Source organism: Rhinolophus sinicus, chromosome 14, assembly GCF_057876585.1.
Source record: "Rhinolophus sinicus isolate RSI-liver-muscle chromosome 14, RSI-T2T, whole genome shotgun sequence".
Classification (NCBI taxonomy): Eukaryota; Metazoa; Chordata; class Mammalia; order Chiroptera; family Rhinolophidae; genus Rhinolophus; species Rhinolophus sinicus.
In genome coordinates this window covers 27,390,748-27,405,411 of record NC_142514.1, presented here as the reverse complement: position 1 = coordinate 27,405,411, position 14,664 = coordinate 27,390,748, and the positions used below count along the sequence as shown (strand labels likewise).

General features: G+C 41.7%; 1 protein-coding gene and 1 non-coding gene across 19 annotated transcripts in view; one reads left to right on the top strand and one right to left on the bottom strand.

Annotated features, from left to right (window-relative positions):
* Positions 1–14,664, bottom strand: part of MACF1 (microtubule actin crosslinking factor 1) — a 311,168-nt gene that overhangs the window by 175,442 nt on the left and 121,062 nt on the right. For 12 of the 18 annotated variants that reach the window (XM_074334436.2, XM_074334457.2, XM_074334446.2 and 9 more), the window contains 2 exons: positions 6,284–6,373; positions 2,425–2,502 (listed from right to left, as the gene is read on the bottom strand). In XM_074334436.2, the coding sequence (XP_074190537.2) occupies positions 2,425–2,502; positions 6,284–6,373 (168 nt within the window). Of the gene's footprint in view, positions 1–2,424; positions 2,503–4,462; positions 4,559–6,283; positions 6,374–14,664 lie in introns of all 18 variants that reach the window. The other 6 variants (XM_074334445.2, XM_074334456.2, XM_074334438.2 and 3 more) reach the window with 1 other exon arrangement.
* Positions 7,541–7,614, top strand: TRNAI-GAU (transfer RNA isoleucine (anticodon GAU)). The gene has a single exon. It is a non-coding gene; the product is annotated as a tRNA-Ile (tRNA).

Genomic DNA, 14,664 nt, shown 5'->3' with positions numbered 1-14,664 from the left:
CGAACAACCCACAGGTGGTCTGCGGGCAGTATCCGCCAGGGCCATCTTGCTCAGTCCCACCTCCCTCAGCTTTCCTCTTTAATTCTGAAGTCCACCTTCGTGGGCCAAACCACCTTCCAACCTCTGCTAACCCCTTCCTTGACTTCAGCACCTAACTCCTATTCTTTCCTACCTCAACTTCTACCATCTTTCCTGGCAAGTTTGGCAGCCTTCCCAATGACCTAAATATCACCCTATCTGCACAATTCATGGCGTTCTCAATTCTGCTGACTTTCATGTTTACTCTGCTTTGGACACCTGCACAGCTACCACTTGGACTTCACCATCACCAAGAACTGTTCTCGGGTTCTCTCTTCTTGGAGTCCACTGTTCTTACCTGCCCACATCTTCATTCTATCATAGTAACTAAATCTACTCTTGGGCCTTATTTAGACTTCTAGCCAATCAATTGTTCTCAATTTACCTTGCATACGAAGGCTCCCTCTGGTTTCCTCTAACTCAATAAACAGAATTTCAATGCTGCTTTCTCCAGTACCCTACACACTTCAGCCTCCAATTCTCCTATTACTTTTCATGTATCAATTTATTTAATATTTATGAAGTGCCAATCATGGACCATTCATTATGACAAGTGATGAAGATAAAAATGTTAAGATCATATTCCCTGCCCTCAAAGGGCCTACAGTGCATTAGGGCAAACAGAAAAACAACAACAAAGTAGTAAGTGTTATATTAGAAGTAAACTGCTGTGGGAGCATACAGAAAGAGACTTTCCCAAGTTAATGAGAATTGTTCATAAGAGGGACCAAAAACTAACTCCAAAAACATGCATACCATTTAATGTCATCCTGACTCATGCTGTTGCCTAGCAACTATAGCTAGCCCCAATTTTTTCCATGCAGTCTCTCGAAGCAGATGAACTTTCCGACCCCCTCATCCATCTTCCTCTTCACCACAAACTGTCTCTGTTATCTTTATCCCCCTTCCTTCCTTCTCCCTGTATCTCACAAGAAAGGCATTTTCATTTTCTTTCTCAAAGAGAATCACACCGGCTATGCTCTGGATCTCACCCCTCAATCCCTAGATTTCGTTCCACTAATTAGGAAGCAATGGAGGGAATGCTGGAGGAAACAGCATGGATAGTGGAAGAAGCATTAAACTCTACGACAACAGACCTGTGTTAAAGTCCCAGCTTTGCTCTAACTTGTATGATTTGGGGCAGGTCATTGCACCTATCTAGACCTCAGTTTCCTTAGCTATAAAATGAAAAAACTGGGCTAGCAAATCTCTGAGGTATGTCTAGGTCCAACATTCTATGGCTTTCTCTTTTCATTCTCATTTTCCGTCTTCCTCTTTACTGGCTTCTCTTATGGCTAAAAATGTGTTGCTGTCTTCCTTCCTTCCCTACAGAGGGAAAAACTTTTTCCTTTCCTATATCCAGTTTCCATCTACTCAAAATACTTTTTTGCTCTATTAAAACTGTTCCCAGGCCGGCCCGGAGGCTCAAGTGGTTGGAGCGCTGTGCTCCTAATGCCAAGTCGGTGGTTCGATTCCCACATGGGCCAGTAAGCTGCGCCCTCTACAGCTAAGATTGTGAACAACAGCTCTCCCTGGAGCTGGGCCGCCGTGAGCTGCTGTGTGCTGCCGTTGAGCTGCTGTATGCTGCTGAGGGCTACTGGCCACAGCCAGCATGAGCTGCCATGGGCTCTGTATGCTGCCATGGGCTACCGTGCGCTGCCATGAGTGGCCAGCAGCCAGTGCGAGCGGCCGGCAGCTGGCGAGAGCGGCCGGCAGCTGGCGAGAGCTGCCATGAGTGGCTGACTGACGACTGTTGACCGACTGCCTCAGCCGGCGGGGAGTGCAAGGCTCATAACACCAGCATGGGCCAGGGAGCTGTGTCCTATACAACTAGACTGAGAAACAACGGCTTGAACCGGAGTGGGGGCGGGGGAGGCAGAAGAAGGGGGGGAAAAAGAACTTTACTTAATAAAAACTGTTCTCTTAAGTTACCAATGCTTAACAGCTAAGAGCTTTTCCTCAGACCTGATGTGATGGCATCCCCTCATCTAATGTTCACGCTAACTTGGCACACTGCTTTTCCCTTTTCCTGGGTGCTGTACCTTTTTTCATCTTCTTTGCTGATTTACCTCACCTTCCTTGGACCTCCATCTAAGGTGGGTGCCCGTAGTTCAATCTCTAGCATCTAGCTCTTCTCTGTGAACACACTCCCTTAGGCAGGCCACAAGCTCTCTGCAAGGACTACCAAATGACGTGTCCAGCCATGACAGAACTGCTCACTAGCAAGTCAGATGCAGAACTGGGCCAGTCAGATTTAACGATTACTGAGGGGTTACTCGCTGAGGACACTCCAAATAGGAACCAAACACCAACATTCCGACTGGGGGCCGCCGGGGATCCTCTCACCTGTCGCTGCTTCAGGAAGTCCAGGGCAATCTGCACGTTCTGCAGCCTGTGGAAACGCATCCTCCCCTTCTCCCGGGGCTGCAAACAAAAAAGAGGTGTTACTTTTAGCTACACCGATTTACCCATGCAGACCACTTTCCTCTTCATTTCAAGGGCTAAAAGACCACAGGGACTTCATCGTGGCTGAAGCCGGGCGTGGGAGCATTCCATAAAGTACCCTTCGATGGCAGAACCCATGGTTTCACCACGCTCACCAAGGCCTCCAGAAGGCCTGTTTACACCATGATTCCTCGAACACGGCACATTTGACAGTTAGTGCTAAATCAGTGCCGCGGCTTCTCAACAGGTTCTGCCGCAGTCATAGGTAGCAGACCTTGATTCTGGATATGAGATTAATGGGAACAAAGACTTTGGCTCTACAGCTCCTAAAATTAGTTAAATACTGTTGTAAAGGAAAGGTGGAAAGTTCTAATCGCATAGTGCACATTAATGGACAGAGCCAATCTTATTGTAAACCTGGCAAAAGATGTTAGAGGTAGCTAATTCTAATAAACAAGTGAAAAAAATCCACGAGAGGCAAAAATCAGGAAGAAACTTATTTTCCAGGAAGATGGGTGTCAATGTCGGAAAGCTACCCTTTACCCCAGTATGAAATACCCAGAGCAAACAAAACCTCAATGACGTAGGGATGTTCAACATGATAATCCAAAGAAAGGTATTTTCTGCCAGTCACTAAATCTGAATGTCGTACCAGCCACAGGACAGAAGCCCATCTCCAGCAGGCGCCTCTGGTGCCCTGTCCACAGCACAGCTCGACTTCTATCCACCCAAATATGCATGACGTCTGCTTACCTGATGCAGGGATGGGTATCTATCTGTGAAACGTTTTCTCCTGCTCACTTTCCAGTGTTGCCTTTATTTTCCTTAAACTGGGACTAAAACATCACTCTCACTAGATTACACCCAATTCATTTGTAAATGTCAAACTGGTACTAATTAAAGGCTGATTAAATATAATGTAGCTCTTTTGCGGGCACCTGCACAGAGGAAACCTTCCTTCAGGTTGAAACGGGCAAAAAGTAACCCAACCATAGAAAAGATAAGAGTGGAAGGCTCTCTCTGGACGCCCAACATATCTAATCAAAACTCCCAAACTAGGATAATCTACAGAGATGTTGAGCCCTCTCTGAGCACCAGGATAAATTAAGTCAAAAGTTTGGGGAAAATCTTTTCAGCAAGCCCCTCTTCTGTCATTTCAGCTGAATTATTATGAATATGGCATACAGAATGACAGGGCCTATGAAACTGAAGATTCTACAGCAACGGGAAGGGAGATCAATGAGAGGAAAGATGACTCTTAAAAGGATAGGGAATATTGCCTCATCTCTGTTTCTGGAGAAAGATCAGGGACTATAATTTAGGGCCTGCAAGCAGGAAATGCCCCCCCAGCACACTCTAAGCTTTACTCCTATGTACTCGCCTCCAAAAATAAATAACCTTAAGAACATGCAGGTTAAATGTCTGTCCTCCACAGCAACTAGAGATGTTATTGACCAAGGCAGAATATCTCCATGCAGTGAGTGGTTTGCAAACAACAGGCTGTTTTGAAAACAAATGACACGGTGTGTGGTGAGAATTCAAAGGCTAAAGAGGTGGAGAGAGAGTACCAGTTAGTCTGGATGAGCAATTCACTGTCATGCTGTCAAATTTTCCACAATTCTGCAATCTGGACTCAGGCAACACAGCGAGGCCACCAGAAAGCTATGAGTCTCCAGGTCACAAAGGAACTTGACACCTCCAAACACCATCATGCTTTTGTGCCAACCTTTTTCAGACAAGCAAAACAATTCCCACTTCAGGATCATCTAACAGTGGCATGAGGCACAATTAGTTTTAACCACTTTCTTTGGGATCCAAAAATCCCAGGTGGATGGGGAAGAAGGTGATTGTAACTGAGCTGCTGGAGACCTAGAGAACCTCGGACTCTCTGGTGGCCCTGCAGTGCCAGCCGGGACGCTGCCACCCAGGGAGGACCTACTACATCGTCATCATCTTCCTCCTCCTGCTCCTCGCTGTTTGCATGGCGCCAGGAGGGCATGCTCACCAGGCGGAGGGTCTTCAGCCCCGCTGGCTCCTTTGGCCACCAACCAAGGCAAAGACATGACAGAGTCACAGGAAATTCACAACACAAAAATGAAAAGGAAATGAATGCAGCATTAAAAAAAAAAAAAAGATGATGGAAATAAATATGAAAATACCCTCCCACCTCCAAAAAGATGCAAGACCAGAGCAGATGGTTATATTGAACACGTCTTATGTTGAAACACATCTTCAATTCTCTGTGGCCACCCACCCTCTCTGCTTTTATGAATAAACTAAGGGATAAAGTGATAATGTGAATAAACATGAAAGAGGTATTTGGATGTTTTGGGGTGATAAGATGACAGCCTATGAATAGCTCCATAAAAACCTGTAGGTTTTCAAAGGTTAGGAAAAGAAATTAGACTGGAGTGGTTGTAACCTGTTTTGTAAGCAATGTCACTAAAAATGTCACTTTCCAATATAAAATCACTACAAGTTCATCCAATATACCAGCCAAACTGCACAAAATATAACTTGGTGAGCAGTGGAGAATCAAGTCCAGCACAGTAGAGGTGAGATTCTGACTACGAGATTTATCAATGAAGGCCAGAGAAGGACTAGAATTCACCATGTGCTGCCTGTGCTAATAAAAAAGTGTCTCAATTTTAGGCCATTAAAAATTATAAAGTTAATTCTATTGCAAGGCAAAAAAGATGTGAAGCCAAAACAAAGGGCCCAGGGAAAGCCAAGCCTAATCCCAGAAGAAGCTGAATATTACTTAAGGAATAAAATCTAATGTGCCAAATTCTGTTCCTGAAACACAACAAACAATGACTAAGAATCTGCCAAAGGCAGTGAGTGGGCTGAGCTTCCCAGACTACTCAAGCTGTGCACCTCTTTCCTTGTGGATGTTTCCAGTATTCAACCTTCGACTTTTCTAAATGAAAAGTACGTTGTCTATGATGCTAGAGATAGAAGAACAGAAACTGCGCAGATCGCCTGCTTCCATTAGGCTCAAATATATGAAACAATGGACCCTCCAAGGGAGGTTGTTTGGATTCCGCAAACAAATCAAGTATCAGAACTATCATCTGATACGCCATGAGGCTCACAGGGGATCTGCCCTCAGATATGTAGGTGTTTCCCACAAGCAATGCTTAAGACATTTTGGGAGGAGGCAGGCATGTTAATTGTCGAAGGAGCCCAAATGTACTGCATCCAGCACTATGCTCAGGCCTCAACTTCAGCATTTTTCCAAACCAGTGACTCACAGAAGGGACAGAGTGAGGTGAACTGGAAAAAAAAATAACTCTAAACACCTGGGAGTTTAGATGTAAACTTCAGGTCCTTAGCTGAATGCAGAAAGTTAAATAATTCACAATAAATGGGAAAACAGGAAAAGTCTATATAGAAATACACTGTACGAAGAAAAATACACATTCTAAAATCTTTAAACGTGAATCCACTATTCCTAAAATATTACCAATATCTATAGATAGATAAAGAACAAGTAAGGAGAAAACATGCAGTCATAAAAGGAATATAACTGATACCTGAAGAAATGAAAACATATGACACATCAATTTAATTAAGATAAAATGACATCATTTGGAAACTGTAAGTCTGAGTTAGAAATAAAGGCCACTTCCCTTCTACTTCTTCTTCCCACATAACAGAGCAAGCAGTGATGGCCACTGCCCTAGAACTCAACAAGATGGCGATTTGCCATTAACAGGGCCACACCTGTGGGGTCACTCATAGGACAAGAGAAGCTCACCAGTTTGATGCCCGAGAGGACCTCCAGCAGAGAGATCAGGTTATGGCCATCCCGCAGGTCTTCATAAAGATCATTGATGTGCTTGCGGACCTGTGCATGAAAGTAAAACAGACTGCTTTTTATTTGATCTTGAATTATTTATTAGCTACACAAGAATCTCTGGTTCTAAGCAAACAAAAATTTCAAAATTTGAAACTGGAAACAATAAAATTCAGGAATTTTCAGTTTGGAGTACAACACATGAAATGGTAACATTTACCAGAAGTGTATGTGTTTTTAAAATTGAAGCCAGATCTATTACATACTCTAGTCAACGCTGAACAACATTCTAGAAAGTTTGGACAAGGCGATGGGGAGTCTTATCATCCTGAAACATCTCAGGATTATTATGGACCACAATGGGATACGATGGCCAATGACAGACAGACGAGTCCAGCCAGAGTTAGAAAGGCTTTCCAGAATGCTACAAAGGAAGCGTCAACGCTAGGCACCCAGTGTTTCACAGGGCATACATATAATTTAACCTCTCTTTTACCAAATAGTGCTAATAGTGAATTTGAGGGGAAATTCCAATTTTATAACTGAAACTATGGAAAAACAAATCTCATTTTGAAAAAATGTGTGGTTAAAGTCAAACACTGTGCTAAATGCTTTACATGTCATCTCATCTATCCCTCACATATGTAAGGGAGATTTTATTATTATTCCTATTTCACACGTGAGGAAACGAGACACAAGAGGTTAGGTAACTTGCTCAAGGTCACAAGAGGAAAAACTAGCCTCAGTTTGGTATTTTGGGTTTTAGTCTTTGCCATTAACTACTATGCTTTGTAATCAACCATAATCTCATTTTATCCATTGAATCCAAATAACTGCCCTGTGAGGTTTATTTATTACCCATATTCCATAGGAGAAACTGAGGAGACCGAGGCTCTAGATAGTCAGGTCCCATACAGCTCTGGTAAGTTGCAGTAGGTCTTGTGACTTATTCCAAACCTAGTGATACCTTCTTTGAGTGACACTCCCAACACAGAATCAGAAGATTAGTGGAAATTATAAGGAAGAAGATTCATTTTCAACAAATAAATTTCTAGACAATAAAAAGGGTTACATTCAGAAGTATAATAGTAAATTTCTAGTCACCGGAATTTTTCAAGCAGAGATTGGGATATTGGGATTTCTACCTTTGCATGGAAAACTGAAACTAGTCCTTTCCAATTTTAATATTCTAGCATTTAAAATAGAAAGGGAGGGGGTTGCCCATTGGCTCAGTTGGTTAGAGTGTGGTGCTGATAACACCAAGGTTGCTGGTTCAATTCCAGCATGGGCCACTGTGAGCTGCGCCCTCCTTTAAATAAATAAATAAATAAATAAATAAATAAATAAATAAACAAATAAATAAATAGAAAGGGAATCAGAATAAAGGCTGGAAATATTTGGGAAGAATTCCTGAAAGAGAAAGGACTTGAAGGATTACAAAATGTTTTGACAGAAGATGGGAAAACCACAGAAGGTAGAGAGGTGGAAATATGCCAAGTATGGATGTTTGTATGTGCATGTGTTAAGGAATAAGAAGGTGATGGGTAAATTACCCAATTAGAGAAAATGGCTCACGATGAATTGCATAAGCTTTCAAATACTGAAAGAATATTTCTTCAATATTTTGTGCTATTCATAATGTACTCACTACATTGTGACATTAACACACTTTTTAATCTGCAATGTTTACATTTTTCTCCATCACTTTAAACCTAGATAATGAACAAAACAATACACCCAGCTCAGACTTGTAGCATTTGTTGATTTCCAGCGTGTAAATACTCCCACCATGACCAATTTCAAGCTGCTAATATAATATCACTAAATGGATGTTGGGAAGAAATGTAGCACATTGTATAGTATTTTCCTCACAGAGATACAATCGACATAATTAACCTCAAGAGCATAGACAGCAATAACATATAGTAAAATAATCATGAAGTGATGAGTTTTGGGTAGTTATACCTTTATTTTAAATAGAATGTATTTAATTGTAAATTTATATAATTTAATCTTCAATAAGGTCTATGCTTAGCAACCAACTCACAAAATTCCCTAAAATTTAAGATTTGGCTCTCATGAGCACATGTAAGGTGGCTCCAGCATACCAGCGGCTCCAACTTTCAAGACCTCTCCCTCAAATGGGTCAAAGGTTTCCAGGTGTGGGCCTTGAACAGCCACAGCGCACCACTCAGAAATAAGCAGTCATGAGCATTGGAAAGGGAATGAATGTGATAAATTCAACTTTAAACATGTTGAATTTAAAACAGCCACAAAAGGAGCTACAAATGGAAATGTTCTTAAAGCAGCTGGAAATACCAGAATTCCATTTGGGTCAGCAGAGAATTTAGGTTTAGAAGCCATACACGTAGAGGTGCTAGCTAGAGACATGGGAAACGCTGGGCTTTCTGGATTCGGGGCAAGAAGGAAGAGCAGAGTGCTAAGGACTGAGCCTGAGGGAATAGCCCAAATTAGAAGGCAGGAGGTGGAAAAGCAATCAACAAAGGGGTGGGGGGGGCAGGGGAGGGGGGGGCAGGCAGTGAAAGAGGTAGGCTGAAAAACAAGGAAGTGTAATCCAGGGATAATCACCAGTATCCAATGCTAGAGCACAAGGAGGGTGAGGGCTATGAAAGGGTTTTTCTCATTTTCCTACAAACAAGAGTGTTTTATGAGAATAATTTTCTAGACAGTGGTGGAATGGAAATCAGATTATAAATGAATGGTGGGTAAAAAAAGCAAACAGATAAAAAACAGTCAGATAATATTAAATGCTTGGTATTAAGGATTAAGAAGAGGACAACAATGAGGAATTTATTTTTGATAGATAAGACCTAAACATAGGGTATAAAAATTGGGAATGGGCATTCAATAATTATTTAAATAAATTTTGGAAGGTTGGTGCAAAAGTAATTGCTTTTTTTTGCAATTAACCTTAAACCGCAATTACTTTTGCACCAACCTAATAGTAGGATTCAGAACCTAGTGAGATCACGTTATCAATAGGATACTAAACACCACAGAACTGAAAAGAAAAAGAAAAAGGAAGCACTTTGAAATGTAAAGTTAATTTCACACCAAGGCACCAATATCTCCTAAAATTTCCAGTTATGTTTTACATCTGTGAATAGCAAAATTCAACTACCTTATAAGAAATTTAGAGAAATAGCTTACTATACCTCTCAGGCTTTGTATGATTATAATAACCAAATAATAACTATGAAAACCAACAGAGAGTGATACTGATAAAGGAGGGAGGGGAATGTGGTGAGATTTGTTTCCCTGGAGAATTTTCAACAACAGAGAACAAGAATGGTCTGTTTCTGAAGCATATTGGACACAGCTCTGCCTAGAGAAGGATAAAGAATTAGCTAACATTTACTAGTGCTTCTATGTCAGAAATTTTTCAGATGTAGAAATGGGATCTGGAGGGCTCAATTAACATCCCAAGATCACCCAGCTAGTAAATGGTCAGGTCGATCAAATCTAGGTCTGCCCCATTCTAAAGTCTTTACCTCTTCTGCACATACTAGGCTGACTAAAGTTTTCTACAAATTTCTTAAGAAAAAGCCCAGTGGACTAAGCATCAGAAGTTTTAGAGGCAGTCACATGAAGCCAACCAACAGTGCTCAGGAATCATCAATATGTATGTTTCCTTCCAACAAATAATCATACTATCCTGTCAACAAAGATGAGTGAAAAATGTCAACTATCTAGATCCTTGACCGTCTGCACTCCCTGTGAAAAATCACTGTCAAAATTAGTGAATGCCTCTAACAAATAGATACAAATGGCTAACAAACTCATGAAAAGATGCTCAGTATCATTACCCATAAGGAAAATGTAAATCAAAACTAACTACTGCAGTGAGGTAGGTACCATTTCCCATCCCCTAGGATGACTACAATCAAAAGAACAGGTAAGGGTTCATGGGGATGTAGAGAAACTGGAACCCTCATACACTGCTGACGGGAATGTAACATGATGCGGCTGCTTGGGAAAACAGTCTGACAGCTCAAAAGGCTAAACACAAGTTACCATATGACCCCGTAGTTCTGCTCCCAGGTATATACCCAAAGGAACTGAAAATACGTCCAGGGAAAAAAATCTTGTACATAAATGAATGTTCACAGCTGCATTCATTATTCATAATAGCCCAAAAGTGAAAATAACTCAAAAATCTATCAATTGATAAATGGATAAATAAAATGTGGTACATCCATACAATGGAATATTATTCAGCAATAAATATTGATACATGCTATAACATGGATGAACCTTGAAAACATTGTGCTAAGTGAAAGAAGTCAGTTACAAAGGAAAGGACCGCATATTGTATGGTTCCATTCATATGAGATACCGAGAACAGCAAATCTAGAGAGACAGGACGTAGATTAGTGGTTGCCTAGGAATGGGGGAGAATATGAGGGAGTTAGGGGTGACGACTAAAGAGTACAGGGTTTCTTTTGGGGGGAATAAAAATATTCTAAAGTTGATTGTGATGGTTACACAACTCTGAGAATATACTAAAAGTCACTGAATTATATACTTTAAATGGGTGAATTGTATGATATGAGAATTAAATCTCAAAAAAGCTATTTTGAAAAATGAATGAGTGACTAAATTTTGAAAGAACAAGTCCATGCTAACCCAGACCAATCCTCCCTGATCCCCCGTGCATTAATAAACCAAGGAAAGCTCTGCTCTCCCAATTGTTTAAAGATTGGCTTGAAGTTATGAGAAACTAAACAGCTTTCCCCAATTTCTAAGTGGCTTTTTAGCAAAGGGAATAAACTGCACTTAAGAGCTTGGATCAGAATCTGAGCCCAAAGGGACGTGAAAGATTACTTAACTCTAACACTGTCAGTTTACAGATGGGAAAAGTGCTGCCTAGAGAAGTAAAGTAACTGGTGTAAGATCACTGAGCTGGGAAGTGTCGGGTCACTGTCTCCTGACTCTGAGTTCAGTGCTCCTTCCCTTCACCAGGCTTCCATGATGCTTGAAGGGGAGAAATGACCCATTAGCAATAATATTGAATTATAAAAGGACTCCCACCCCCAAAAAAGAACCAAGAATTATCATGTAGTATTCTTTGATACCTGTAGAAAACCTGATCTAGAAACACTTTCCTTTAACACTGTTCAAAGGAAACACAAGCAGCTCAATTTCGTTGATCCAAACTATGTTGAAAACCAAAAAAAAAAAAAAAAATAGGTCAGAGGAGAAAGTTTTAAAGAGGAGTATGTTATTTACTCTCATCTATACTTACTAAAAACTACAGGGAAAGTGAGAGTGAGCCTGGTAACTTCGAATAGATTTCTGAATTTACAGATTTCTCAACCATAAGAGGGGAAGTCCACATTGATTCAGTGGCCAAGTTTATCCTCAAGGTAAATAAGGCCTAACGCTAAAAAACAGATTATAACTGGCCTAGACTTTTCACTCAGGGAAGAACTACAAGCCTAACTGAAATGCAGGGAAGAAGAGTGGAGGCTGGGAATCCCTGTGGGAGCAAGGAAAGTGACAGAGGGGAGCAAAGTGTGAAGCTCTTTACAGATAAGATTCTCTCATCTCCCTGTTTTGAGTTCTTTAAGTTCTGAGAAATCTAACAGTGGTACTGGCCAAATCCAATTAACCAAGATCCTCTGAGGATGACTAAAATCCACAAGGGACAGCTTTACTTAATAGGCAGGCACTTATGCACAGGGAGTAGAGAATCTAAGTCCGAATGAAGGCTAAAACTTTTAGAGGAGGTTGAGATGTGCGTAGAGTAAAATCAAGACTTGAAAACCCAGGGCCAGGCAAAGACAGCAGGAAGCACCACACGCGGGCAACAAAGGCAGCATTCCTCTCCTCAGGGTCTAACCAGCACTACTTTGTCACTCTCTTAAATTAAACTCCACTGCCAGTCTCCTTCTGACCTTTCCCACAGGCATGAATAAGCGAAGAGGTGTGAAAGTACACGCAGTGTTTAGGGAGCAGCGAGCTGTCTTGTGTGGCTACGGCGGAGGCTGCACAGGAGAAGAGTGTCTGTCTGGAATCCTTGGAGCTGTATGCTAACTACCTAGGGAGCCTCAAACAGAAAGAGGAAAACGGAAAACATTAGCAAAAATTTGCAGTTTAAAAACTTTTGCTCGTTTAGCAGGAATTTTTTAACGAAAATCCGGGAAGGCCAGTGGCTTCTAGATTGCATTCGTGAATAAAAATGGAACAAACTGTTCCATCTGCTAGATTAAATACTAGCCTTTCCTTTCTACCTACCAAGCTCTGAAGTCAACCGAACTCATGCTCTCAGTTCTGCCTCACCCTCTCATCCTTTCTTGAAGTTCTCTTTGGGAAGATATACTTTATTAGCTACCAGAACCTAGAGATATGGTTAAGAATAGTTTAAAACTCTAGATTTTTCTTTTTGATGGTTCTGGCACAAAAGCATAACTCTTGGGTTTACGGGCTTGTATTCTAAATTAGGTTATTTTTATATTTCAGATGCTTACACCGACAGTGTTCTCAAATATAATAATCAAGAGGAATTAATTTGCTTATTCCAAAATAAATGGACATTTTAGAATCTGAAAGATCCTATGGCATCTAAATCTAGAATTTGAGAGGCTTGGTTGTTTTGATCTTACATCAGTCTACCTGCAACATTAATCTGGGTGTACTTGGGGAACAAAGCAAAGGATGTTTGACTTATAAAAAACAAATCTCGATCCCTAATTCTCAGCCCAAAGTTCAAAGAATTCTAGCATGGGAGCAATGATTCTGATTAGCAGTGAATCTCTCTGAAATATCTCAAGACAAGAAAATGCCGTTGGAACCGTAAGCTGGAAGTCTGAGATGACAGATCGCTCGGGCTGGCCTCCAATTTCTAACAATGCTATGATGTGTTCATCTCATTTCTCTCTCCCGGGGCCTCCTGTCATCACACAGCATGAGGCAGAGGTCCAACAGGCAACATCAGCTACAAGTGAACAGCAGGGAACCAGAGCGTTCGTATTCCACTACAAAGTTCAGGGAGACAAACTTGGGGCAGAATAAATTCAGTTCTTCCAACTGTCAGAGATGAGATATGAAACCAGAGCAAGTTGGGAGCATCTTCAGTAAAATAAATAAGTAATTTTGGTCAGAAGACTCATGATTGATCTTTAGCTCCATCCTTCCCTAGCTGTGTGATCTTGGGAAGTCACTTCATCTTTTTAATTCTCACTTTCCTTAGTTGCAAAAACTGAAAGGAGAAAATCTGGACCTCCTTCAGGGTTATTGTAAGGATCAAGTCAGATGAGAATGTGCTTTGTAAGCTATAAAACACTATCAAAATATTATTTACTCAAAGCAACCAATACTTATAGGCTACTTCTTGTGTCCCGGGTGCAGTGCTGGGTAGAGAAAACCGCACACTGCCAGTCCCAGGCATCAATGAGCTCTCCAACAGGGGAGACCAGTGTGTGACCTCTTCAAAGTGCTATGGAATAGAGATGAAGATGCAATGAATTTAATGGCAGGGATGGAGCTCAGCGTCTCAGGAAGGCAATATTGGACCTGAGCCTTCAAGGGTAAGTGGGTGATGGCCAAGCAGAAGCGGCTGGGTCATGCATTCTGAGGGGAGAGAAATGAATAAGCAAAGAGGTGTGAAAGTACAAGTGTTTAGGAGCAGCGGGTTGTCGCGTCTGGCTACAGCACGAGCACAGGGGCGAATGCCTACAAACGAAGCTGGACAGACTGGAACCAGGCTGGGAAGGGCTCTGCAGCATGGCAGAGGCAACTGGTGCATATTGAAAGAATTAGACGGGGACAGTTTTTTTCTCCCCTTCTTTCTTTGTCCTCACACTAAAAAAATAAGACACAATAGCAAGTTGTAACCCAGCGGAAAGATAAATGCTACACGTGCTCTAACAGAAGCACGTAAGGAGCACAGGGAAGCGCACAAAGAAAAGGGTGGTCAATTCCACATGGGAGTCAGGAAAAGGCTCATTAAGGAGGCGTTAAGTTGGTGATGGAGGCAGAACCGAGTTGGGGAAGGTATTCTGCGCAGAGGGAGCAGCATGAGCAAAGATATAGCCATGAAACAGCATGGCACATGGTTCAGCAGGAGCTTAAGGTCTGAAGGGAATTTGACACCATGAACCTGCAAAGGGAGGCAGAAGCCAGCGCCCGTGCTGCAAAGGTTCAGAGCACCGATTCTAGACTTTAGGTGGCCTGAGTTCTAAAATTTCAGCTGTGCCTCTTCTAGGGTGTGACCTTGACCAGGTTACGTAACCTCTCTAAACCTCATCGTCCCCCATTGACAAAATGGGGACGTTAATAGAATCTACAGCATAAGGTCACTGAAGGATTAAATGAGATAA